At 39.4% G+C, this 27,314-nt stretch overlaps 1 protein-coding gene across 2 annotated transcripts in view; it reads left to right on the top strand.

Annotated features, from left to right (window-relative positions):
• Window positions 1-27,314, top strand: part of UXS1 (UDP-glucuronate decarboxylase 1) — a 69,351-nt gene that overhangs the window by 15,832 nt on the left and 26,205 nt on the right. Inside the window, exons 3-6 of one of the 2 annotated variants that reach the window (XM_068425377.1) lie at window positions 1,857-1,905; window positions 4,007-4,050; window positions 8,423-8,483; window positions 13,369-13,549. In XM_068425377.1, the coding sequence (XP_068281478.1) occupies window positions 1,857-1,905; window positions 4,007-4,050; window positions 8,423-8,483; window positions 13,369-13,549 (335 nt within the window). Of the gene's footprint in view, window positions 1-1,856; window positions 1,906-4,006; window positions 4,051-4,589; window positions 4,683-8,422; window positions 8,484-13,368; window positions 13,550-27,314 lie in introns of those variants that run through there. The other variant, XM_068425378.1, reaches the window with a different exon arrangement.

The following is a 27,314-nucleotide window of genomic DNA, read 5'->3' as shown; positions in this document are numbered from 1 at the left end:
AAGTGTTCAGCTGTTAGGCAAACAGCTGCTGAGCTGCTGCAGCTTGTAGATAGAGATGTCATTTAGATTAGCATGTTAGCATGACCAGCAAACTGTGGCAGCTGAGCATTTCCAAAGGAAGGACAAGAACCTCAGAGAAGGGTTTGAGGAGGGCAGGTGGGCGTGGGATCCAGTGTGTGCATTCCCTGATAAGCTGTTCCTACAAATTCTACCATTAGCTGCATCTGACTTCTTATTTGACGTGTCCATTATAGAGCTATCGAGGGGGAAAACTTTTTCTGAAGGTCTGATGTTGGTCCTCAGCCTATAAGATTGTCTTTGTTAGGAGGAAGAGCTCAATAAAAACGAAACTGCAGAGTGCCAGTCCTAAAGTTCCAGGATTTGTGAATAAACAATAGTAGGAAGCATTTTTGAGGGAACCTTCTTATATTCTGAGAGATTTTCCAAATTTTCCTTGCTCACTTAGCAGAGAAGAAAAGCTATGTATTCCACAGACTGTTCGTGTAGCCTTTTGTAGATTTCTGTTATATCGGAAAACATTTGAAAAATTCACAAGAATTACTTAATATTGCTTCCCTGTAGTAAATTCATACTATGTGAACTGGAGGGTTTTTATTTGCCACTGTTACAATAAATTACAGTTTGTTTTGAAAAGATGGTTCAGGGTCTGTGTGTCTTAGTGTAGGAATTTACTCCACTCTCTGCTGATACGACAGAACAAATCTGGTCAATAAGTTTTTTGCCTCAGAAATAGATTGAACTGACTTTTTAGTAACAAAGTTTTACAGAGGGACATGAAGGGAATCATTGATCTAACTTCTAACAGTGTGGCATATGTATATCTGCTTAACAAAGGATCTTCTGTTTCCCGAGGTGTAATGACTTCAGGTCCCGAGTAAAGGAGCTGTGTTTTATTTGAAAGAACTCCATTTTATGTTGGATACCCATGAATCCTCTAGTATGCAAAAACTTACTACTGTAAGATAAATAATTCCCTTTAATTGAAAAAAAAAAAAAAAAAGAATTATGCAAACTTAAGGAAAATTGCATAGACTAGGTGCAAGAAGTAAAATTTAAAAATACATATTGTACACTTGTAGAAGTTTACTTGAAGAATGAACACAACTAATTGAGATACTTCACACAATTAGATGCTAAATAAGACCACATGGATTTGTACAAGACACCAACTTCTTAGACAGTACTCTGTTTTCATAAGTTACCTTGACATCCTTCATCCTTCAGTGTATAAGCTTGGCTTCATTTCAGACAAGTAGCATTTGTGTGCTAAGTCAGTATGGCCTATCAGATTGTCACTTAACACAAGTTTTGGTGTAGTTTTTTTTTTCCTTGTTTTCGTAAAAGTTCGAAGTCAAAGCTAGACACGTTTGCCCTTCTCTCTTTCTGATTGAAATTACAGTTACAGTTGTGGCATTAAGGGAAAATGTTTTGTTAGCATACTTGTAGCACACAGTAAACAGAGACCCTCAAAAAGACATCTTAGGCATTTGCATAGTGAAGCTACATTCAAAAACATTTCTACTGACCCTACCTTAGCGCAGTGATTAGACACTTTTCTACAATGAAGTTAATTCTCTCTGTAAAATGAATGTCATCTTTGTTGTTATTACTCTTTCTTGTGGGCTTGGTTCAGTTTCTGCCAAACTTGGTGACAAGACTAGCTGTTGTCGATGGGAATTGGACCATCTGCTTTCATTTGCTCTGAGTATCTCTTTGAAATAATACTAACTTGGGGTGCTTTGAAGATACTGTTTTAACAGGGAAGGCATGATGCAGGTGCAGTAGAGCAACTGTTGCTTTGGTATGGATTATGGTTTTTCTTTTCTTGCCAACAGGTCTCTTCAAGAAAATGGGGATCAGAAGGTGGAAAGTAAAATAGAGGAGGTTAGTTTGCTAATAGTTGTAGTCTGTTTTGAGGACTCAGTTTTACTCGTTTCATATTGAAATTGTGTATTTACTTCTATCTCATTCATCTCCATTTCACTAAAAATATTCAAAGCATTGGATTTGTATCTGTACATAAGTTTTTGAACTGTTCTTCACTGTAGTGGAGTTTCTAACATAGATCTGTTACTTTCATCTTTCTATTATTTTTTTTCCTCTAAATGTTTCTTGAAAGTAATAGCTCCACTGTCTCATTTGCTGCAGAGACTGTGGTAGAGTCCTCCTGAGAACTGTTTTTTGTTACTGAATGAAGGATATACACAAATTCTTTCCTCTTTCACCCTTACAGAATGTTAAGTGTATGCAAGTTTCATTAGAAATTTGAAACCTCCCAAAAATGCTTTGCTTTGCTCTTAACTAATGAACAAAGGTAACGATGTTTGTGGTCAGGGATGGTGTGCAGTACCAATGCTTTAAGCACAAGTCCTGGCAGTTTCTGGAGTAAATGTGGGTATTGAACACACCTGTGGTTCTGAACTTCTGTACCAATACTTCTGAATTTCCATTTCAAGCTCAGTTTGTTGTGAAATATTAAGAATGTGTGCAACAGATCTTTCTCCAGATGTTTTTAGACTTCCAGTCTAATAACAATAAACCGAAGAATTTAATAGATACAAAAGTCTTCAAGGTCAGTACCCTCTACCCCTTGTGTGGGTGTGTGTGACCATACTAGTGGAGTCTGGTCTGCCTAGTGTCTTGTATTCCAGCAGGTTTATATAGCAATTGTTCCTCTGGACAGCGAGAGAAGCCCACTGAAATTGCTTAAAATCAATGGAAAGATTGTTTTCTCAGTTTGTCTTTTGCATTCACCTCTCTTTTTAAAATTTTTTTTTCTTAAAATTCTCGTAAACATTGCAACAAACATTCTGAAAATCCCACTTGTTTAAGAATTGTCAAATGCTTGAAATTCAATGGGTAGATCAGAGTTACTGTAAGGTCTGAAAAGTTGAGCATTTCTGGATCTTGTTTTTAAAGCTTTAGTTATATAGTATCTTGAGCCATCAGAATAAGTAGAATTATTTGCTGGTCCAAAAAGTTGGATATTTAATGAATATAAATGACAATACTGTATTTCCTGTTAACATTAATATGCAGCTTATTTCAGTTCATGAAGTTCCTGAATTGTCTAGCTCTAACCAGCAATATTTGTACAAAACAGATTAATGATGGTTGGTGATGTGTTGCTCTATAGTACTATTTCAAGTGGTAACCTTCTGATAGCTTTCAACTTACATATGACCCTAGATGGTAAATTTTGTGACAAGGTTTTAGTAAACTTAAAGACAAGAGTTCAGGTATTGTTGAAATTTGGCAAGACTGTTAGAAATTTGGGTCCTGGGATAAAGAACCTGAAACTGATGTCAGCTTAAGTGAACCTCTCTTTTAAAGCAGTGAAAATGCAAACAGAAGTCTTGGTAGGTGAACTTTATTTTCTAGAAAATTTCCTTTTAATATTTTTTCAAAGCCTAGATATACCCTCAAATCATGATGTAAAATGTATCTTGGATTTTTAAACATGGTATTTCTTTAAATTCACATACCATGTTCTGAGAGAATTATAGCCTTAGCACTGGAGCTGATGCCTCTATGTCTGTGTACTCTTTAAGTATGTATATCTGCTGTCCATTAAAGAGTTGAGGTTTTACTGACTGTCCTATTGTGCTGTTACTGAATATAGATTGCCTTTGACGACCTCAGAGAAGTCACTTATAACTTCACTTTGCCAAATAAGAACATCCAATGTTATGATTTTGATCAACAAGGCTATGGTACTCATAGCCTCGAGGTGTTCTGTTTTCAATTATAAGCTAAGGGATTTCACACCGTACTAGGTGATTTGATTTTTGAAGAAAAAGGTTCAAGGATTTTTTGACATAAAGGATGCTTTAAGATGCAGGTTTCTTAGAGTGTCTTCATGAAGCTCTTCATAGGAGACTGTTTGCCATGATTTTTGCTCTAACGTAACTTCCTATATGCACATGTTTTGTGATGTGAATCTTGTTCTGTTTTTCAAAGATTAAATATTATTCCTTTATTTTAGGCTGTTGCACCTCTAAGGGAGAAAATCAAAGATCTAGAAAAAAGGTATGTCTTTTTTGCTGAATTTGGGAAGCAGTTAAAAATCACAGTTTCTGTTCTGTAGCAGTCAGTTCTGTAGTTGTAGGCTTGAGATAAATGTTTTTATATACTTACAAATACCTTAGGGGTGGGTGTCAAGAGGATGGGGCCAGACTCTTCTCAGTGGTGCTCAGTGACAGGACAAGGGGCAACAGGCACAAACTGAAACATGGGAAGTTCCATCTGAAAATGAGGAAAAACTTCTTTACTTTGAGAGTGACAGAGCACTGGGACAGGCTGCCCAGGGAGGTTGTGGAGTCTCCTTCTCTGGAGATATTCAAAACCCGCCTGGACACGACCCTGTGCAACATGCTCTAGGGGAAGCTGCTTTGGCAGGGGGTTGGACTAGATGATCTCCAGAGGTCCCTTCCAACACCAACCATTCGGTGATTCTGTGTTTTGCGTATACCCACAGTACCTTTGGATTGTTATCATATCTAAGTGAGGATGAGGCCTTGAATGCTGGAAGACATTAATTCTTAAGATATTCAAGTTGATTAATCCCACTAAACTGGGAGTGCGGGATTTTTGTAAATTTCAAGTCCTGTGGAGGAATTTGCTGGTTTGAGTCCAGCTGGTGAACAGATTACCATGGTTTGGTAAGTCCAACTCAGGTGTGCTTAAACATATTGGTTTCAACTTCAAGAGACTGAAAATGTGTTTTACCTCTCATTTCCCACACTTACGATTAGTTACCATGGTTCAGCTAACGTACAGTGATTTGCTTGTGAATCTTAGTCTGTGCGTGTGCTTTCTATGAGCCCCACTCACTAGTTTCTCTCAGGATTTGTAAGGGAATATGATATCTTGGATTAAACAGGATAATGCGATTGAGGAAAAGCACACAAGCTTTTTGATGAGCTGCAGATATTAAATATGTGCTGTAGTTCCCCAAGCACCTTAAATTGACATAGTTGATAAAAAAACAAAACCCAAGCCTGATCCATTTCTTCCTGGCTGCTTGTGTCCACCCTGCAGCATTGTTTCCTCGCTTTTATGCCAGCAGAACCACTTGAGTGCTGATAGTAAACTGGATTGGGAAACGAGGCATTTCAGTCTCTCTTTCCAGATAACTCCCTCACTCCCCAGACTGGTTGCCTTTCTGTCAGATCAGTTCTCCTATCTGAGTGTCCTCATGGACAGATACTTTTCATCACAAAATAAGGCCTGGAATAGGGGTGGGAATTGTCAGCTCTGGCAAGGACGCTGCTGCTTTTGACAGTGGTGCTGTTTCACAGCTTGTACTGTTGATGTCCCAAGCAAACAGCTGGCCAAGAATGCTGCGTTACAAAGGGCCAAGCCTGGACTTATCCAAACAGTATCAGTAAGCCTGGATGGTTATGTATGGCATACTGGTGGTTGTGTGCTGTTCCTCTGGAGAGGGGGCAGAACCCCTTTACTCTTGGCCAGAGGTATGCTTGACACCTGCAGTGTTTTGGTGTTTTGAGTTTTGTCTTGCCAGTGAGCAGTTGCCCCTCCTCCTCCCACCCCTCCTGTGCTTTAAGAAAAAAAAAAAGAAAAAAGAAAAGCAAAAAAAAAAGTTGTCAGTTCTGTTTTTTTACAATTGATTTGAAAGATTCAGTGACCGGCCACATGTGGTTTATTTCAGTGAGAATACTGATCTGATTGCTCATGTCTTAATATAAGCATGAACTTCATGGGTTGAACTATGATGTATTGGCAACATGAAACAAATTGCAGACTGCGTGAATGGTAGTAGTTGCACGTGATACTACCATGCCAATTATGATGGTCAAATTAGAGTAAAGTTTTTATGTTGAGATGAAATTTTTGATGTACTGCCTCTGTTTAGACTTGTTTAATCATTATTGGTAGTCCAGTATATCTTAACCTGAACTGCCAACAACTGAAGGTGATTTCCTTCTGCCATCCACAGAGAACCTTTGTGGGAGAGTATCCTGATTGGCTCTTTTTTTATACTTGTTATTTTTTTCCAGTTGAGCAATGAGTTGTCAGGTGGAACCATTAAGTTAAAACTTCTCCCAGGAGCCATCTAAATGCTTTTTTCTCTTTGAGTAGTGTTTGCAGTGTATTGATGAGTCTTGTTTCAAATGTCTAGCAATGAAAAGAATAAAGATTTTTTTTTTTTCCTCTGTATGAGCCGCTCTGGGAATTACACTTTCACAAAATGTGGGCTTATGGGCTCTTATGGCCCATATCAAAGTATGGGCTCTTATTGTTGTTGGGTTTTCCAAATAGTCTAGCCATTTATCTCTGCTAGTTCAGCTGCATGTGGGTTGTTGCAATTAATAATTTTTGAATTTTATAGCTATATAAAGTGACAGTAAATAACTACTCACTGTCTGATACCTGAAGGCTAATCCTGCTTGCAAAGCTTACTCTCTAGTGTCAATGTTGTTTTTAACCTCATAAGCTGATAAAAGCTGAAAGCAAGCCATTGTCATGCTTCTGGGAAGCAGAAAAGACAAGAATTCGTTAATGCTAGTCTCATGACCAGAGGTGTTTAACTGAAGCTACAGTTGGAAAGTTTTTATTAATAATTTGCACAGCAAAAGCATTGCCACGTAGTCATCAAAGAAAGTATTAGGTCAAGATAAACTCAACATTGTTGCCAAAAGATGAACATTCAGCTGGATCAGTTTCAGGCTCCTGCCCACTGCCTCTAAGCTAGTACTGCTGTAATGGAAGGAGCAAAAATGGTTGGAAGATCCCTTTGGCAGCAATATTACTCCATGCTGGATTAATATGACCTTAAAATAGTGGTCTTAAAAATGGAGGAGACTGACTTTTACCTTGCATCAAGTTATTTGGCACTTCACTTTTGTTTCAACTCCATAATCCTCTAGTTATTGACGTATTTGCCTTTCTCTCTCAGGAAGGCTTTGTTTTACATGTCTGCATTATGCTTATGCACTGCTGTTTCTCATTGCTTCTCATCTTAAATCAAAGAAATAGGGTTACAGTTAGTGACCCATGTGGTCATATAAGGCAAGTGTAGGTAGCTGCTTGTTTCAGTCTTCCCGTATGGGTAACATTGGAGAATTCTACTGCCGTATTTCCCCTATCCAGGAAACTGAAAAATGGCTTTCACTCTGGGATGAAAAGTTGACACAAATACAGAAGCATCTGTGTTTTGCCTCTGAAGCACTCCTGTTGAGGCAGTACTGCAGGTTAGAAGCAGAGGAGGTGCTTCAAGATCAGAGGTGTAGGGTCAGATCAGTCAGAGTCTATTTGTGAGCAGATGAAAATGTAATCTCAGTGGGAAGTCTTGGCATATATACCTCCTGCATGCTATATCCAATTGCATCTCTAGCATGTGAACTTACTGGAGGAGAACAGTAATCACAGTTTGATTTCTGTCCAGAGTCACACTGATACTAAGAAAAACCTGAGCTATTAAAATATTGCCAAGACTACAATGCTAATTACTGAAATAAATAAATAAAACAAAATTCACACCTTCCTTTGGAGGAGTTTGTTGCTGTATGCAGAATGCATGCTAGTGGGGGGAGAAAGAAGTGATATAATTCCATGTTCATGAAATTACCTAAGGTTCCGAGCATCAATTTTAAGCTTGGGAGAGCACCCAAGATTTGTATGTCACATAATTTTATTTTAGGATGTTTTAGGTTTGATTAAATTCCTGTAAAGAAGAAGGTGCAAAAAAATTAAAGTGAAACAGCTTGAAGACCATCAAAACAATGGCAGTCTAGCTATTTCTGAGAAGAAAATTAGGATTAGCTTTCATACTGAATAAGCTCTCTGGTAATAATTGTTGAAGTATCTTAAGAGTTTCTTTGACATTCTGATTGTAAATTTTACATTGATTACTGTGAAACTTTAAGGAGAATTCAAACTTTATATTGTAAACTTCACATTGAAACTTTAAGGAGAAATGTTTGAAATCAATACAGTAAGTCAAAACAACTTGCTTTCTTTTCCAAAACTTCTAAGAAGGTTGTTTGCTTTTTAAAACTTTAAAAAAAAAAACAAAAGTCCCATTGCTGCTTGTGTTTTATTGTTTTATTCTCTTGTGATGTCATGCCTGGCACCAGTTCTGCTCTCAAAATATAGAAGTCAAGTGATTCATTCTAGAAAATCAGTTAAGCAGCAATTTTAAAAGCACTTTTTGCAGATCAATTTTTATATTTCTCACAGTGCTTTTACAAAGAATACACATTTTCTCATGTTGGCCCAGATCCTCCTTTAGAAAAAAGGACTAAACATACCCGTAGGAGAACTTTAAGAATGGGAGGCTGTCAGAGTAGTTTTTTGTATTTCAAGGACAGAAATGTGAAAGAAGCAGCAAGGCTGAAACTTACTTAGTTTTTCTTCTTTGTTTTGAAATGTTCTGTAGTTTCACCCAGAAATACCCACCGGTGAAATTTTTATCAGAAAAGGATCGTAAAAGAATCCTGGTAAGTTGGTATTTACTCAGGGGGGTTTTTTTGGGAAATAAAAAAAAATTCTGTGGAATGTGATTAGTCTTGTACGATTGATTAAAGACATGAACAGGAGTAAAGTAAATTACCTTGTATGTCATATGTGCTGCACAGGGTTTGGAGTAGTACTTCACTCTGTGTTGATGTTGTCAAACTCAGCGTGTGGATAATACGCTTGGGCTCTGGTTTAAAGGTTTGTCTTGCCAACTAAGCTACTGTTCTCTGCTGGTAACATCTCAGGACTGCATTGCCAAAGGGTCTTTCATCTTGTGCTCCCAGATGGCTTAAACTTGCAGAGACTGGGAAATTTTTTAGGCGCATCTTGACGAAAGCTTGTGTGACTGAATTGGACAAAATCTAGTCATAGGGCTAGAAAAGTAGCTACTCTGCAGCACTGTTAAGAAGGACTAGTTAATTAGACTGAGATATTATTAATCTCTCTGTTATCTTCTGTGTTGTTTCTGATACTTTGAAGCATCACAGGTGTTCTAGGGTGGAAGAGGAAAGCAGCTTAAGGCAGGACAAATAGTTGTCCAAGGCATTCTTAAACCCAGCAAATTGTGCTGCGACGTTGGCTTTCCATTTTTGTCTACAAACACATTTGAAGTTAGCTGTGTCCTAATTTTTTTTCTTGTTTCTGTCTGTCCTGGGGAAAAAAATTGTCTCCACATTTTGAAGATGCAGAGAAAGTATAGCTACTTAAGATGTGTAAATATAGAAGTATGAATTTCTGCCTCTGTAGTAGAGAACAGTTTCTGGGACAAATGCCTGCTAAAGTGCCTAACTTATTTGATATTCTCCTTTGCTTTGACTCTTCAAAATTTTGAAGAAAAACACTGAAAAGATGCAATTAAAAACAAATTTTGTTTTTACTGCTTTATTAGACAATAGTCTTCACTGCTATTGCAAAACTTCATAAACAATAAGTGTTATCAAATTAGTTCAGTTCTTCAGCGTTATTCTGTCACTTTTATGATAGTCTGAAGGAGGCAGACCAGTAGGCTCCCTGTTCCCTTGTTGAATGTGGAAGGTACACCGAGGAAAACATCAGAGAGGCTTAATTCTGAAAAATCCTAAATCGTGTGCTCATGTGTCGAAGTGTAATCAGGTTGCCTTAGTGTCAGGTTTTTTGCGTAAGCAAGAAGGTACTTTCAAGAAAAGTATCGGTGCAAGCTGTTAAAAGGCTATGGAGCTCTTAATATTAACTTTTAAACCGTGCTTATTAAAGATACTGGATATTTTGATGAAGTCTGTTGCTTCAACAGTGATGGCAAGTAGCTGGAGTAGGAGTGTTTTATGGTGACCTGGAGGTGAATAACTTTTTGGTGTCTGTGTATTTTGTAGATTTTAAATTACTAAAGAGAAAGCTGGCCAAAAGGATCAGTGAGTTGTTCGGTCATTTCTTCTCTATCGTGGTTGGGGACTAGTTCAGTGGTAACTCAGATGGGTTTTCACAAGCCTTCTGCCCATGTGGGCAGTTTCATTCTGTTAGAATGTTGCTGTCGTAATCCTACAGGAAAAATGTTCTTTTGAGTAGCTGAAGTCAGCTTATTGAGGACTCGTGTGGACCTTGCATGACACTTGGAAGTTTCTCAGGAGTAAACACAAGAATCAGCAAGCCAAGTGAACTTTGGTAGATGGTTTGCTTCATAGTTTGTTGATACTGCATCTTCTCTGGAATCTGTTCTAAGTTCTGATTTTTCTCTGAACGCAGTCTCCACAGCGCTGACCTGATCAGACAACAGTTCTATTAGTTATTTTTTATTATACTACATCTATTTGGAGGTGATTGCTAGTAGGGGTGGTATTTCAGCTGAGACGCGATACTCTGACGCTTTCATTCAAAAGAGCTTTAGTCTTCGTCCTGTTGTGCGTGATTTATCTACTTGCTCAGTTCTTTGAAGTGACTAGTCCGCAGGCTTTCATATACAAGAGAAGGAATTCTGTTAATATTAGGGATGATAGGGTTGACATTGAATCAATCTGTTGTGTGGGTTTTTTCTGAATGAATGTGGTAGACCAATTAAAGCATAAAATAAAAAAAATCCCACAGTTTCCATGTGGGACATTAGATGTTTTGAATCTGACTGCAGACAGCAGAAATGAACCCGTCTAGCAAATACACAAACTTTTAAGTGCCTCTAGTGGAGGAAATTACCAGTAATATTTGTGCCTTTTAGTAGACGCTGAAGTTACCAAACATATTGACATTACCAAGTAATTAAATATTTTTATTAATGATGTCTTATTAAAGAATGCCTATTTAGGCCCAGGTGCTGGTGCTTCAATTCTGGTATGAAAATGATTCACATACAGTATATGATTTTGTAGATCAATACGTCATTGTGATTTGCGGGAAGTCATATTTAGAAATGAAGTATATTGACCTTGCTTTTATGACTGATTACAGGAAGGTTATACAGAGAGCTTCAGTGATAAATCATCTTTTTCTTTTTTTAATGTAGCCTCAAGTAATGATAAAATTAACTTATACAGTTGTTTACTTTTCCAGGGGAAATTCAGCTCCTTTTCCAAGTAGTTCTTTATCTAATACCTAGCGCAGTGATATGATAATAAAGCTAGCATAGATTTATCATAAATACTACTTACAGATTTAAAGTGATTGGAAACTTCTTTCCAGACAAAATTGGTTTGTGCTTTTTTTTTTCTTTTTTTTGCTTGCATATAGCATAGAAGACTGCTGGAAGCAGTGCTTGGTTTGGTTTATATTGTTTTCCAAAAGGGAGATGGGGAAGAAGACACCTTCTTTTACTGCACCAAAGACATACTGCGAGCATCGAGTTTGTCTTCTCTGGAATCCTGGAAATAGAAGTAGCAGCAGGGGGTTTCCTTGGCCCTCAGTTGAATGAATAGGTTCGGGTCATCTACAGAAAACTTTTGTCCTGGTCACCAGAAAAAGGCAAAACCCTTGGAACATTCAGCAAGGCTGCAGCTTGCTTCCAGGTCAGGATAAGCTTATGGCAGTAGGTTTCCCATGCATATTGTTTTTCCCTTGGTAAGTGGTGACACCTGGCACAGGGCTGTTCTCCCTCAGTTAGTACCCTTCTTTCCTTGTTCACAGTATTCTGCCAGAAACTTGGTCTTCCCTTCTGTCTGTTCTGGGATAGTGGGAGCCCTGAGAGGTTTTGGGGTTTTTTTTGGTTGTTGTTTTTTTTTTTTTTTTTCCCAGAGAGGGCTGCTTCTAAATTCTCTTTCTCCTTCAAGTTTGTCAGGGAACTGAACTGCAAATTGAATCTGCTACAAGGAAGCCCTGATAAACCCAAAAGAATACTAGATAGACCAACTAAGTGATTATTTTATTAACTGGTACTTAGGATGTGTATGACACACTGATGGCCTTGAATTTTTAAGAAGAAAAGCAAGTGTGAGAATACAAGAAGTGGACATTCAAGTTTTTACAGAAGAGAACAGATGTAGTTATCTTTTTCCTTTTCAGTTTTTGATAGTTTTCTATTTGCCTTTGTGTCTTTCCTGTTTTTTTGTGTTTGGTTTTGGGTTTTTTTTTAAAAAAAGAAGATTTCTGCTAGTCTGGCTTTTTTCAATGGTGGATGGGGAGTGTGTGGGCAGGATAAACGTTTAGGCTTTGACTAGCACAAAGGGAAAGAACGTCAGGCATCTGCGTCCTTCTCCACGCAGCATTTTGTTGTTACAGCACATCATCCATTTATTAGATTCCTGATTGACAGTTTCACCATGTCCTTTTGTTGTTTGGTTAGTTGTCACTGCAGCTGAAGAATGGAGATCAACAGCTGAATCACTTTCAAAATGGGAATTTGATCATGCCGTCGTATAATATAGCTGATGCCACACGGGGCTTTTACAAGTCCCTTCATTCTTTGAGAGTGGTGATCTGTCATGTCTCTGTGTTCTTGAAAACAGCTTAGGAAGTGCTGAGAAAAGAATTACTTCCATAGATAGGTCTGTCTGGTTGTGTCACACAACTTGCAGTTCTGCTGCTTCCTGTGTTGACTGCTTCAGTACTGAGTTAGTGATTTTATTTTTTTGTTTGTTTACTGTTAAAGACTGAGGTGCAAAAAGGAAAAAAAATAAAGAACTTCCTTGCTTCTACATCTTCAATGGAACAAGAGTACAAGTTTTTAAATATGTCATTTCTGCTTGTTTCTTTGCAGTAAAACATCATAAAGTTCCAAGACAGGCAAATGCTGGGTGTTGGAGCTAATGGTATGAGAGGCTGAAAACAGAATGATAGGATGTGGGTTATGGATGCATTAAAACACAAAAGGGATAATTTTGGTTTTAGCAGATATTTCAAATGAGAGATCTTGAAACACTTGCTTTTGTCTAAGAATACACTTCCTTCCTCCTATGAAGGTTGAAAGAATTTGTAGTACTTACTTAGAACACCTAACATGTCTTCCATTTAAACTGGACAAAACCTAGATTTGACATTTCTGATATTATAAATCAAAAAAAAACCCAAAAATAACCTGGCATTCTGTCGTCTCTTTTCTGAGAAATGAGAATTGCAGAGACTTCTCTTACTTTTTGGGTCTTTTTAGGCTTTGCTGTCGCATAAAAGGGCACAATCCAATTTGAAGGAAAAAAGGAAAAAAAATCCTAATCTGAAAAAGAGATTTTGTTGATGTGAATGGTTAACTGAACTTCTAGCCTGATAGTGATGAAACATGTCAAGCATCTCTCTTGAAATTTTAAATGCTCTGAATATTGGAGAAAAAAAAAATAAGCATGGAAATGGAGTTGTTTCCCCTGGGGTAAGCAAAGACCTGAAAGCTACTGTTCTTCTGTCTTGATGTTTGTAGACTTTGTCTGGTGTTTCTGTAAAAAGAAAAAGAAATTTATACCAACTGTCCTAACGCAGATAACTGGAGGAGCAGGGTTTGTGGGTTCTCATCTTACTGACAAACTAATGATGGATGGCCATGAGGTTACAGTTGTGGACAACTTCTTTACGGGCAGGAAAAGAAATGTGGAGCACTGGATTGGTCATGAGAACTTCGAACTGATAAATCATGATGTCGTCGAACCCCTGTACATTGAAGGTGAGTAGTCTCTGCTTTGGTATCTGCACTTTATTGTGCTTTACCCTCGTAAGTATGTATGTCTGTAAGGAAGTTAAATTTATGCACTGTCTCCTGGATTGATCTATCTAATAGCTGTATGCTTTGTTTATTATTAGCCTAATTTCTGTGACCAGTGTGGAGTGAGAGGTTCAGAGCGCTTTTGTCTTTTAAATCAATTCTTCCTTTCTGAGTGGATAGGAGGAAGGAAATCTTAAAAACTTCCTAATGTGACTGATTCTGTGAGAAGGCAAGATGGCAATGGGCCAGTCTCTCTTTCCCATCTGTTGTTTCATGTCCCTGTGTGCCTGCACAGGCTTACTACACACACAGAGTCCATGGTCTAGATATGTCATGAACTGAGAAGTTCAGTTCAGGGCTGCAGTTACACTAGACAGAATACATCCTGCAGCTGTGTGTGGTCAGGTGAGAAGAGAGTAAGCTCTTTCAGAGGGCAAGTCAGCTCACTTTCCTTAGTTGCCTTATGTGTCTTCTGTGGAAAACATTGCTCCTACTTTAGGTACAAGCATTCCACAGCCTGTAGAGTAGGAAAATGGCAGGACTGAATTTCCCAAGTTTTCAACAAAAAACAAAACAAAACCCTTAACAAAGAACGAAACAAAAAAAACAATCCGCTTCAAAGAAGTGGAAGTAACTCAACATCTAAACTATCATAAACCTCAAACTAATGTGCCAAATTGTGGGACAGTATTGACATAGCCATATTTGAGAGATATATGCATTTATATACTTCTTTGGAGTGTATAAGTATATAGTATATCTATGAAAATGTTACTCAAATGACACTGCAGTTCTGGTGGGTTTGCTTCATCACTTTAAAACTTCGTAGCAATGTAGTTGGCTTTTTTTAAACAAAAAAATGAATCTGAGGTTATATTTTTTATTCTTGCTGAATTCTCATGGATGGAATTTCACAGGGATAATCTCTAGGAATTACATCTCTTGTATTATTGCTTGTGGTAAATTCCTAACAACACTACTGAAACAGTCCTGCAAACATGCTCCTTCTCTGCTCAGACAATGCACTGGTTCAGTTACTGCCTGTTATTTTACTTCAAACTTCTGCTTCCACTGACAGGATAATGGGACTAGCATCTTGTTGACTCCAGGTCCTGGTAGCTTACACCTCACCCAGTTCAGTTTGTCGGCTTTCCTGATCTTTCCACTGCGTTACCTTCTTCCTGACTGATTACACTTGAGACCTTCTCAGAGAATTATCATCGTTGCTAATACTCTTGCCCAGTTACTAGGCACTAATGAGTGGGAGTTCTGAGATCCTTCAGCTACCTCTCCCATATGTAATTAAGTCACCAATTCCCCATTTTGTACTGACAACAAATTATAACGTGTTATTCAGTGGGCAGTTTATTGAATGTCTTCTCATCCTCCAACAGCATAATTTAAAACTGGTGTGACTAAATGTTAAAATAAAATTAACTTCAATATACTGGTTTAGGAATATGATAAAATTTCATTTCAGTTCAGAGTTTATATTCCAACATAGGAAAGGGGAAAAAGAAAATGACAGATGAGGCAATAAGGGATAGTTACTGTAACAGATTAACAGTTTGGCATATGGATCAATACTTATTTTCTTAGTCCCAGTTTCTCCTTCTTACTTGTAAATAGAAATTGGAATGACTGTGAAGTCATGACAAAAGAAGTTTCATATCTAAAGAATTCCTGATTATTTGCTGTTCTGTTTAAACAAGGTCATAGAAGAATGTTTGACACTTAAATTCCAGAGAGAGTAATCAGTACTTTATTTCTGAAGACGACCTCATTTCTGATCTAGAAAGAACAGTGTTTGCACTTTTGATATGGAAAGTGGGTTTAGTCTCAAGATGTGTAGCTTTCACTAAATCTCTTGATGCATTTTTTTGTGCGTAGGCATCTCTGTGAAGCTAAAATCTGCCCCGTCTGAGTCATTATCTTTGTTCCATGACATGAAGTGACACTCAGCATTCTTGGAGCTTGATCTGGATTGGCCAGAAACAGTAACAAATCACCTAAACACACGTGTTATTTCTCAGATTTGAGATGCCTATAGTTAACTGTAGTGCTGAATGACTTTCTCCTCTTCTACTAGGATTTCCTTTGCTTTAGCATTTGGAGAAGATGTCAGTAGAAAACTCAGAAGAACAGAGCTTTCACTTAGGTTTTTTCAAGCAGAAAAACACCCTGAATTCTTTAATGGAATGAAAGTAGTTTAGGAATCTTGAAAGACAGAAAATGGTTTAAAAAAAAAAAAAAAAAGTCTGAAAAGAAAATTTTCCGAACTTTGCGTAATAGGTTTTTTTTTATTGTAGTTGAGTTCTGTGTTTTTAAAGTACTTGGGAATTTTAAAGATATTTTCATTTCAGCCTATCCCTCATGTTGAGTTTTAATCCACTAATAAATGGGGGTTTTTTTTGGTACAGGAATACAATTTTCTTTTCTGAAGGGTGGTGTATAAAGAAAAGAATCTCTTATTACTCTTTTCTGTATTATCAGTAAAAAAGTATAGAAATCTGCCTCTGCTTATTTTCTGCCTCTCATTCTCTGCATTCTTTAAGATTACAAGCAACGTAAGATGGTTACTTGAGAGCATTGTGGCTCATGTTCCTGCAAACCTTAGTGTAAAGACACAGAGATATTAGTTGGAGAACAAATGAGAATGAATGCTTGATCTGGTGCTACTGTGATCTACCCCACTTCGTGGTAATAGATAGAATTGCATTAAAAACTACCAAATGAAGTTTTAGATTAAATAAATGTAGGACAGAGGTAACATACTTAGTTTGCATAGTGACTTGAGGATTCGTGCAGTCTTGTTTATACCCACCTTTGCAATAGAGTTGACTATGCGTGTGCAGAAAAAAAAGTTTTTGTTTTTAAATACTTCTAAGCCACCAAAGTCTGTATGTCTGCTGTGAATTATTGTTGTACTTGAATATGTGTGAAAAAAAAACAAAAAACAAAAAAGAAAAAAACCCCAAAAAAAACCCCAAAACCAAGAAAACCCCACAACGAAATCAACCTACCCCCTAAAATAACCCCAAACCGTACACCCCACCAAACTCCCAAAAAAACACACAGAAAAAAAGATAAGCCAATTTCAAGGTGACATCGTAAGATGGCAGTCTTGTGTCCAGCCACAAACTGGACTCCTGAAAAGCAAGTTAATACCTTCCAGCCTTGAGGTCTGGTTATCAACTGCCATTAGGTGCGCACACGTCCTTGTCCACAGTAGCTACAGCAGTTGAATAAAACTGGAAGAAAATGTCAGACAGGTATGCACAGCCCCTGTCCTTCTCCCACTGGCATTTCTTCTTCCTGCTTCTTCAGCAACCTTTAGAAGTCTTAAAACAATCTTTTATAAGGTGATCTATGCACATTCCCTTTGCACCCAGCCACCTCTTGAATCTGAAAGATGTCCTCAGCTGAACTGTTTCACAGTTCACATGAACACATTTAGGCCTTTGGTTTCTTTTTGGTTGGTTGTGGGGTTTTTTGTTTGGTTTGTTTTTTGTTTTCACCACTCCTTTCACAAATTTGAAACAAAAACAGGCCTGAAAATGCCACAGATTTCCAATGCTTTAACAGTGAAATCAGTTGAACTGATTTCATTTCCCTAATTACAAATGCATAATATGTTTTGAATGCTTTATCATTATATCAAAAAATGATGTAGCTTAAAGATCCTCTTCTCATGGAAAGATGTTCACAGTAGTCCTCAAGGGTTATGCTTTTTAGAGATATTTCTTTCTAACTTAATTAGATCACAGAATCACGGAATTGTCTTGGTTGGAAAGGACCTTTAGGATCATCGAGTCCAACCATCAACCCAACACTACCAAGTCAACCACTAAACAATATCCCTAAGCACCACATCTACTCGTCTTTTAAATACCTCCAGGGAGGGCGACTCCACCACTTCCCTGGGCAGCCTGTTCCAATGTTTGACAACCCTTTCGGTGAAGAAATTTTTCCTAATATCCAATCTAAACCTTCCCTGGCGCAACATGAGGCCATTTCCTCTCATTCTGTCACTTGTTACCTGGGAGAAGAGACTAACATCCTCCTCGCTACAACCTCCTTTCAGGTACTTCTATACAGCAACAAGGTCTCCCCTGAACCTCCTTTTCTCCAGGCTAAACAACCCCAGTTCCCTCAGCTGCTCTTCATACAACTTGTTCTCTAGGTCCTTCACCAGCTTCATTGCCCTTCTTTGGACTCTGATCCAGAGCACACTGCCCGCTTCGGTTTTGAACCACAGGAGCACAGTTGCAGAGTAGAAATTTTGCTGATGGCGTCCAATGCTTCACTGCTTAAACAGGAGCTCTTGGTAAAATGTTGGTATGATACTTCTAAAACTGAGGTCTATGGCAGCTGAAGGTGAAATAGGTTCTTTCTTTTTGGTCAGGGTAGTGAAGAGCAGTTCCATTCTGATGCTCAAAGACAGACTTTTAAAACAAATGCAAGTGCACTGCCTAACTAATGTAACATGAAGTGAGGAGTTTGTAAGTGGTAGGTAAGGATGAACTATTTCATCCCTTGCTTCCTGAGATTAATTGAAATAGTTGATGTGAAGATCAGTTAAATAAAGCTGATTTTTTGTTTTGTTTTGTTTTCGTTTTATTATTCTTGATACCACCAATCTGGTTTCTGTCAAAACGTTTCTTAAATGTCGGCTCTGTTTTTAGTGACTGTTGTGAATGCAAAGGTAGTTTGGGTCTTGTATTGGGCTCTTCTGACTTTCACTGAAGAACTTTCAAAATGATAGAATAAAAACATTTTGTAAGTTGAGAGAAGTACTGTAAGCACTTAACATACATAGTGACACAGAGATTGGCTTTTAGAGTTTTCAGAAGATATGAAGGTGTTAGTATCATGCATGTAAGTATATAAAATAAGATTATTTATAGGACTTTAATAGATTATTGGCTTGACTGGGAATAAAAATGCTTTTATTCTTAAGGACTTTGCTGGCTTGGGGGTCTGAGTTGACTTTAAGGCTAAAACCAAGTCTCACAAAATTGGCCAAAAGAACAGGCTATAGCCTTCTTGTGAATAACAGCCTTCCAGAAGGCAAGATGATAACATTTTACTAAACACTGTTCTACAGTATCACAGAGTTGTCCTCTCTCCAAGTCATTTCACAGATAACTTAAGGCACATACAAATACAGCTTTTAATTTTTTATCTGAGTGCCTTCAATACGTTGCATTTTTTTGCTTCAGTGCTTGCATCCCAGATTTTTCTCCCCATAGTCTTCATTCCCTCTGCCAGATACTTAGTACATTCAACTTGATGGTTTTAAATTTTACAATTATGGAAAGTCATGACAAGGCAGAAGATAACATATGCCACTTGATTTTGTTTGTCCAGAGCCAAGTGCAGTGGCACCTGGATCTCTGGTGAAGCTCTCCAAAACTGCTCCAGTACGAGCAAATATTTATAAAGTTATTCTAGTTTGCCTTAAGTTACAAGCAACATTTTTAACATTAGGAAAATGAATTAGTATTTGTAGTCTTTTTTAGTCAAGTGCAATAGAAATGTCTTGCTTCACTGTGTCAGCTTCTCTGGCCTGACCTACAGTAATGGAATTGGCGTAGCTGTTCTTTGCAAGAAAAGTCCATATGTTTAAGCTGTAGAAGCTTGTTTGTATGCTTCTGATCAAAGCTTTTCTGCCTAGTACTTCCTGACTAGCAAGTACAGTGATGGATGCAGGCACTTAGTGGAGTTAGTGACCCGTTTAGTCCTTTCTGGTACCGTGACACATGTTGAAGGCAGAAATTGAAGATGAAGGTCATCCCTCATAGGAAGAAATGCTGTTTCGTATCATAGGAAAGGTGGTAGATTCTACCCTTACTGTTCCGTTAGGAAACACACAGAACACATGGAGTGATATGGCTGGAAAATAAAGATAGATTATATTAAGGAAGGTAGTTTTATTGCGATATTTTGTAAAAAAGAGTGGTTATATTGATCATACTTGTTTAGCATGGAGGAAAAACAAGACCCAATGTTTGTGTCTGGATTTGGGTATTACGGAGTCCAGGTATACAAAATTATAGGGATTTTTTGAGCTTTTCACATAGAAAAGGGCACAACTGACAAATTTTAGTTGCTGTTGACCTTGCAATATGTTACTAAAACTTTATTTATATTGATTGTAGATTTCTATATTTGTCACTGGGTACCTGATGGGTTGAATGTTTATGCCGACTTCTATGTCTGTGCTATTTTGAAATGGATTTAATTTTTTGCTTTTTTCTCAGCAAAATTGTAACATGAAAAATTTATTTGATGTTTCTTTCTTTTATCACTAGTCTTACCATCCTGTGCTTGGTAAACTAGTTCTTGCTGCTGTGTTCACAGTGGCTTACAGAGTTCTAGCCCCTGATATGAGTTCCATACAAAACTTGCAGAATTTTATCATTATCATTTGTTCTTCTTTTATGGTCCTTACCTATATACGTAAAGCTTTGCACAACCTTTCACACAGTCATTTTCAATTAATTGCACTGTGGCTTAGTTGCAAAGCTAGCTCAAGGCTTCTTAGCAGGCACAATTAAATGTTATAAAACTTTTTTTCTTTACCTCATACAAAAGGAAGAGGCGTGGAGGTCAATTGCAAGATGCATTTGTTCCCATCCTCTAATAGATGCTGTCCCAGTTGCCCAAACAGTTAATCCTCTAGAATAGCTTTCCACAGTTCTGGCCTGAGGAGAGTTTAAGTTGCCTGCTGCATTAAATAACTGCCAGCTTCATGCTAGAGTACACAAGGTTGTCAGCACAGCTAGGTAGATGGCTTTGTCTGACACGTCTTGCTGGCCTGCTGAAATTGTGAGACAAAAAAACATTCGTGTTTTAGACCTGACAGTTAAGAGAAGGTGGGAGGACAGATAACTGTACTTGTCTCAACATCCTCAGTTTGATGTCTCAAATGTGACCCGTTTGGGGAAGAAACTTGCCTTTCCACCTTTCTGAAATGTCCAACGCTCTCTAAATGTTTTGGAAAATAAGCGATGTTTTAAATTGGTCTAAAGCTTGATACTCTAAAGATTCCTTCCTAGGCAAGGGGCGAAGGTTCTGTAGCATATGGGAGGAAAGGCACAAAGGCAAAAATAGACCCCTGTGATGAAAAGGTTCATCAAGAGCAGCACTAGCAGATGGATGGAAGATGGAGCATTTGCCAAGTGTCAGATGGCCATCTTCTAGATCAAAGGGACAGGCAGTCATGCAGCTACAGAACCTTCCCCCCTTGCCTACAAGGAATCTTTAGAGTATTTCTCCTTATGTTGGTCACTGTTGACATTGTAAGCTTGAGCAGTGAATAAAAATTAATCATACATTGTTTTGCAGGATTTCTTGTGTTGGGGCAGTAATGCAAAGATGCAGCACGGGGTAGACTTCGACATGCCTCCTACAGATGAGGCAGCATGCTCTCACAGGAACTATGAGCTTGCCCAGTAGACTTAAGAACAACAGTTAATCTAGAAAAATGTGACTATATGTGCAATCACACTCCACTAAGGATTTGGAAAGAAAGCAGATTAAATATTTTACCTTGACAATTTTGCCAGTATTTTTAAAGTTTTATTATCAGAACACATGCTTATCTTAAAAAGGAGGTAATGTTTTACTATGAAGAGATGCTTGTGTTTTGAAGGCTTTTAACTGCTTTTAGTTTTTTCATTCCTTAAAGGATTGTTGAAAAGTAATAGGTGCATTCCACATGCATAAATCAAGCCACTTACATACACTGTCACCCTGACCTCTCTGCTTTTTTACATGAGAGAGAGGTCAGGAAACAAAGGATTGTGTGCTTGCTTTGTCAAATGAAATTTGAGAATCAGGGAAGAAAGGAAGTCTTCAACAGGAAACACATTCCTCTAACATTTCAGTGTTCTCAGATAATTGAAAGTAGGTGATAACTTCATATTTCATATTTTTTCCTACTAGTTGTACCTTATATACAGCCTGTGCTGTTTAAGCAAGTATGGTTATATTCAGATGGAAAAAAAGAAAAAATGGGGCAAGTTTGGATTTTTTTTTTTTTAAATTTGAAAGTCAAGGATGCTTCTACCCTGTTTTTGGTAAAAGAATTAATTTAAAACTGGAGAAAATGTTAATTATGTCACAGATACTGTGAGGTTAAACCCAACAGAGGGCTAATGGTAATTAATACATTGTCAAAATACAGCTTTATTTTATGTTGCTGTCATTTGCTGCCACTTGTTAATTATAAAACACCTGAGAAAATAGTTAAAAGAAAATGTTTGAGTGTATCATTTAACCAAGTGTTCTGTTCTAGGGCAAGACAGCCTTATACCTTATACCATGCAATATTGTGTTCTGTCACAACAGCAGCTAGCCTTGACTTTTCCAGGTTCTATCAGGTTTCAGTGCCGAGTCATCTTAAAAAAACAAACTTTCCTTTTGTAACACAAGGAAGGAATTACTTTCTCTTCTTCCATCCTGCCATTCTAATACTTACATCACCTTTTGACTACTTTTCTTGGATGACCTTGGTAGGGGATTTGTTCTTTTTCTTTCTTAAGCATCACTGTCTCTCATTTGACCTTATGTTTATTTTTTTTTGGCATTCACTTATCCATGTTCTTTTTTTTTTTTAAGTAGTTCTGACTAACTGTGATTCATGTTACATAGAAGACAGAAAGACATTTTTATGTTTACAATAGTTGTATTAGGAAAGGCTTGTAGGCTGAGCTTTGAGTGTTGGATACTGCTTGTGAAAGAGTACAGTTTTTGTTGGTTTGTTTTTATTATAATTTAACAAAAAAAATTTTTTTTCCCCTGTAGTACCTCCCTCCTTTGCATTCTTACCTTATGCAACGCATTTTGCAACCCTTATGTGCTGAAGCTGGTCTCAAATTAGGATTTGCCTAAGATTTTAATGATTACCAATGTTAGTCAACTAGTATCTTGGGATTCTTTTAGGTTTCATATTTAAGACTGATTCTAGTGTACTGCACAGCTTATTGAGGTTTTTTTTTAGTTCTTGAAATCTGCTGGGGTGAGCTGAGCTCTTTGAGGTTCTGAAGTACAGAGATAGCAACTTTTCTGATGGCCTCTTAACAAAAAGTTGAGTGAAGTTCCTGTGTGCTTGTTTTTCTTGTATCGGATACCATTTATGATACCTATACATGTCTTCTGAACTACCTTGATAGAAATGACTGCCATGCTTGTTCTGGAAATAGACCATTTTATGAAAATGGGTAAATAGTTGAAAATAAACAAGTAAGCCTTACTACTGGATGAACAGACAACAAAGCATGATTTTTTTAGTTCAAAACAGAAACAAGCCAGAGTAGAAGAAGTTGGAAAGAGAAGGAAGTCCTGATTGATGATAATTTGGCCTTTGAACTTAAAATCTGTTACAGCCTTTATTCTCTTTTCTTCCTCTATTCTGTTGTGCTAGGAGTAGTTGTTAAATTCAGAATCGTAGAATCATAGAATGGTTTGGGTTGGAAGGGACTGTAAAGATCATCTAGTTCCAACCCCCCCTGCCATGGACAGGGACACCTTTCCACTAGACCAGGTTGCTCAAAGCCCCATCCAACCTGGCCTTGAACACTGCCAGGGAGGGGGCATCCACAGCTTCTCTGGGCAACCTGTGCCAGTGTCTCACCACCCTCACAGGAAAGAATTTCTTCCTAATATCTAATCTAAATCTACCCTCTTTCAGTTTGGAACTATTACCCCTTGTCCTATCACTACACTCCCTGAAAAAGTCCCTCTCCCGCTTTCCTGTAGGCCCCCTTCAGGTACTGGAAGGCTGCTATAAGGTCTCCCCAGAGCCTTCTCTTCTCGAGGCTGAACAGCCCCAACACTCTCATCCTGTATCCATAGGAGAGGTGCTCCAGCCCTCTCATCATCTTTGTGGCCCTCCTCTGGACTAGCTCGAACAGCTCCATGTCCTTCTTGTGGTGGGGGCCCCCAGATCTGAATGCAGTACTGCAGGTGGGGTCTAACGAGAGCGGAGTAGAGGGGCAGAATCACCTCCCTTGACCTGCTGGCCATGCTGCTTTTGATGCAGCCCAGGATACAGTTGGCCTTCTGGGCTGCAAGCGCACATTGCCAGCTCATGTTGAGCTTCTCGTCAACCATCACCTCCAAGTCCTTTTCCTCAGGGCTGCTCTCAGTCCATTCTCTGCCGATCCTGTATTTGTGCTTGGGATTGCCTCAACCCAGGTACAGGACCTTGGACTTGGCCTTGTTGAATTTGATGAGGTTCATATGGGCCCTGGTCTATACTCATGACAGTGGTGTAACTATTGAGTTTTTTTGTACTAGGCTCTATTTTTCTGTTATGTGGAATATGTGTTTCCTATGGGTGATTTGAATCTTTAGATTTGTTTTCACTGCAATCACAGAAATGCAGCAAATTTAATTACTTAAGATTGGCACTTGCATTACCTGGGCAATCTGTTGCCAGTACATTCTGTTGCCACTACCCAAACTACCTTATTTTAAACTAGGTTAGGCATCAGTACACCTTCATTGATTGCAAGGTATTATCTAGTGTGTTGGTTAGTTGTATTTCGTAAGTGGGGAGGCTGGAATGTTTGTATTGGGGAGGTTTTGGGTTTTTTTAATAAAGCTAAAATGCTGTATTATGCCAAGTGACGCATAGAACACCAGTGGAATAAAGGCAATCAATAGGTGGAGAAAGGACAAAAGTGGAATGCCCATATCTTGGCATATATATTTAAAATAAGGTACTGATCCCATTAATATTTCATTGACAAGTGGCTTATAAATAAAAATACAATATTTGTTTTTCCCAAAAGATTCCTCCTGTTATTAAAAGATGTTTCTGCCATCTTTGCTTGGCATTCCATTTGAGAAAAATATTCTGAAACTGGTAGTCACTTAAAAACTTGAGGGTAATAGAATGTTGCATATACTTTTGCAGCTTCTAAATATCTCTGAAGTACTCATAGCTAAAATTTTTACAAGTGAACAATGTGTACACCCAGACAGACTTCTGTATCTATACAGCCTGGGTGGAGAATGGATTGAGAGCAGCCCTGAGGAGAAGGACTGGAGGGCAGGGACTAGTCTGGAGGGCAGGAGGCCTCCCATCCCCCTGGGGTGAAATCGGTGTGCTCAGCTCGCTCCTTGAAATGCCTGTACACCAATGCACGCAGCATGGGGAATAAACAGGAGGAGCTGGAAATCCGTGTTCGGTCGGGGGGCTATGATCTAGTGGCAATTACAGAGACTTGGTGGGATGCCTCGCATGACTGGAATGTGGTCATGGATGGCTATGTCCTGTTCAGGAAAGACAGGCCACTAAGGAGAGGTGGTGGAGTTGCTCTTTATGTGAGTGAGCAGCTAGAATGTATTGAGTTCTGTCCAGGGGCGGATCAGGAGCGAGTTGAGAGTTTGTGGGTGCGAATTAAGGGGCAGGCTGGCAGGGGTGATACTGTTGTGGGTGTCTATTACAGGCCACCGGATCAGGATGAGGAGGGTGATGAGGCCTTCTACAGGCAGCTGAGAGCAGTCTCTCAATTACAGGGTCTGGTTGTCGTGGGGGATTTGAACTACCCTGATATTTGCTGGGAGGCCTACTCAGCCAGCCATCCTCAGTCCAGGAGGTTCCTCCAGTGCATTGATGATAACTTTCTGATGCAAATGGTGGATGAGCCAACTAGGAGAGGAGTGCTGCTGGATCTGATCCTCACTAACAAGGAGGGTCTGGTTGAAGAGGTGAAGGTTGAGGGCAGCCTTGGTTGTAGTGACCATGAGATGGTAGAGTTCAGGATGTCATGTGGCAGGACCAGAATAGCTAGCAGAATCGCAACCCTGGACTTCAGGAGGGCCAACTTTGGCCTTTTCAAGCAATTGCTAGGGGAAATCCCATGGGTCAGGGTACTAGAAGGTAAGGGGGCCCAAGATAGTTGGTTAGCATTCAAGGACTGCTTCTTCCGAGCTCAAGATCAGAGCATCCCAGCAGGTAGGAAGTCAAGGAAGGGTACCAGGAGACCTGCATGGTTAAACAGGGAACTGCTGGGCAAACTCAAGTGGAAGAAGAGGGTGTACAGATCATGGAAGGAGGGGCTGGCCACTTGGGAGGAATATAAGTCTGTTGTCAGAGGATGTAGGGAGGCAACTAGGAAAGATAAGGCCTCCTTGGAATTAAACCTTGCAAGAGAGGTCATGGACAACAGAAAGGGCTTCTTCAAATACATTGCAGGTAAAGCCAACACTAGAGGCAATGTAGGCCCACTGATGAATGAGGTGGGGGCCCTGGAGACAGAGGATAAAAAGAAGGCGGAGTTACTGAATGCCTTCTTTGCCTCTGTCTATACTGCTGGAGGCTGTCCTGAGGAGCCCCAGACCCCTGAGGCCCCAGAAGAAGTCAGGATAGAGGAGGAATCTGTCTTGGTAGATGAGGGCTGGGTCAGGGACCAATTAAGCAATCTGGACATCCATAAATCCATGAGCCCTGATGGGATGCACCCGTGGGTGCTGAGGGAGCTGGCGGAAGTCATTGCTAGGCCACTCTCCATCATCTTTGCTAAGTCATGGGCAACGGGAGAGGTGCCTGAGGACTGGAGGAAAGCGAATGTCACTCCAGTCTTGAAAAAGGGCAAGAAGGAGGACCTGGGTAACTATAGACCGGTCAGCCTCACCTCCATCCCCGGAAAGGCGATGGAACAACTTGTTCTTGGTGCTGTCTCTAGGCACATCAAAGATAGGGGGATCATTAGGGGCACTCAGCATGGCTTCACCAAGGGGAAGTCATGCTTAACCAACTTGATAGCCTTTTATGAGGACGTAACCCGGTGGATAGATGATGGTAAAGCAGTGGATGTGGTCTATCTCGATTTCAGTAAAGCGTTTGACACGGTCTCCCACAGCATCCTCGCAGCTAAACTGAGGAAGTGTGGTCTGGATGATCGGGTAGTGAGGTGGATTGTGAACTGGCTGAAGGAAAGAAGCCAGAGAGTGGTGGTCAATGGGACTGAGTCCAGTTGGAGGCCTGTGTCTAGCGGAGTCCCTCAAGGGTCGGTACTGGGACCAGTACTATTCAATATATTCATTAATGACTTGGATGAGGGAATAGAGTGCACTGTCAGCAAGTTCGCTGATGACACAAAACTGGGAGGAGTGGCTGACACACCGGAAGGCTGCGCAGCCATTCAGAGAGACCTGGACAGGCTGGAGAGTTGGGCGGGGAGAAATTTAATGAGATATAACAAGGGCAAGTGTAGAGTCCTGCATCTGGGCAAGAACAACCCCATGTACCAGTACAAGTTGGGGGCAGACCTGTTGGAGAGCAGCGTAGGGGAAAGGGACCTGGGGGTCCTAGTGGACAACAGGATGACCATGAGCCAGCAGTGTGCCCTTGTGGCCAAGAAGGCCAATGGCATCCTGGGGTGTATTAGAAGGGGTGTGGTTAGCAGGTCGAGAGAGGTTCTCCTCCCCCTCTACTCTGCCCTGGTGAGGCCGCATCTGGAATATTGTGTCCAGTTCTGGGCCCCTCAGTTCAAGAAGGACAGGGAACTGCTAGAGAGAGTCCAGCGCAGAGCCACGAAGATGATTAAGGGAGTGGAACATCTCCCTTATGAGGAGAGGCTGAGGGAGCTGGGTCTCTTTAGCTTAGAGAAGAGGAGACTGAGGGGTGACCTCATTAATGTTTATAAATATGGAAAGGGCAAGTGTCATGAGGATGGAGCCAGGCTCTTCTCAGTGACATCCCTTGACA

The sequence above is a fragment of the Nyctibius grandis genome, chromosome 2, assembly GCF_013368605.1.
Source record: "Nyctibius grandis isolate bNycGra1 chromosome 2, bNycGra1.pri, whole genome shotgun sequence".
NCBI classification, from domain to species: Eukaryota; Metazoa; Chordata; class Aves; order Nyctibiiformes; family Nyctibiidae; genus Nyctibius; species Nyctibius grandis.
This window is presented reverse-complemented; position numbering and strand designations above follow the sequence as displayed.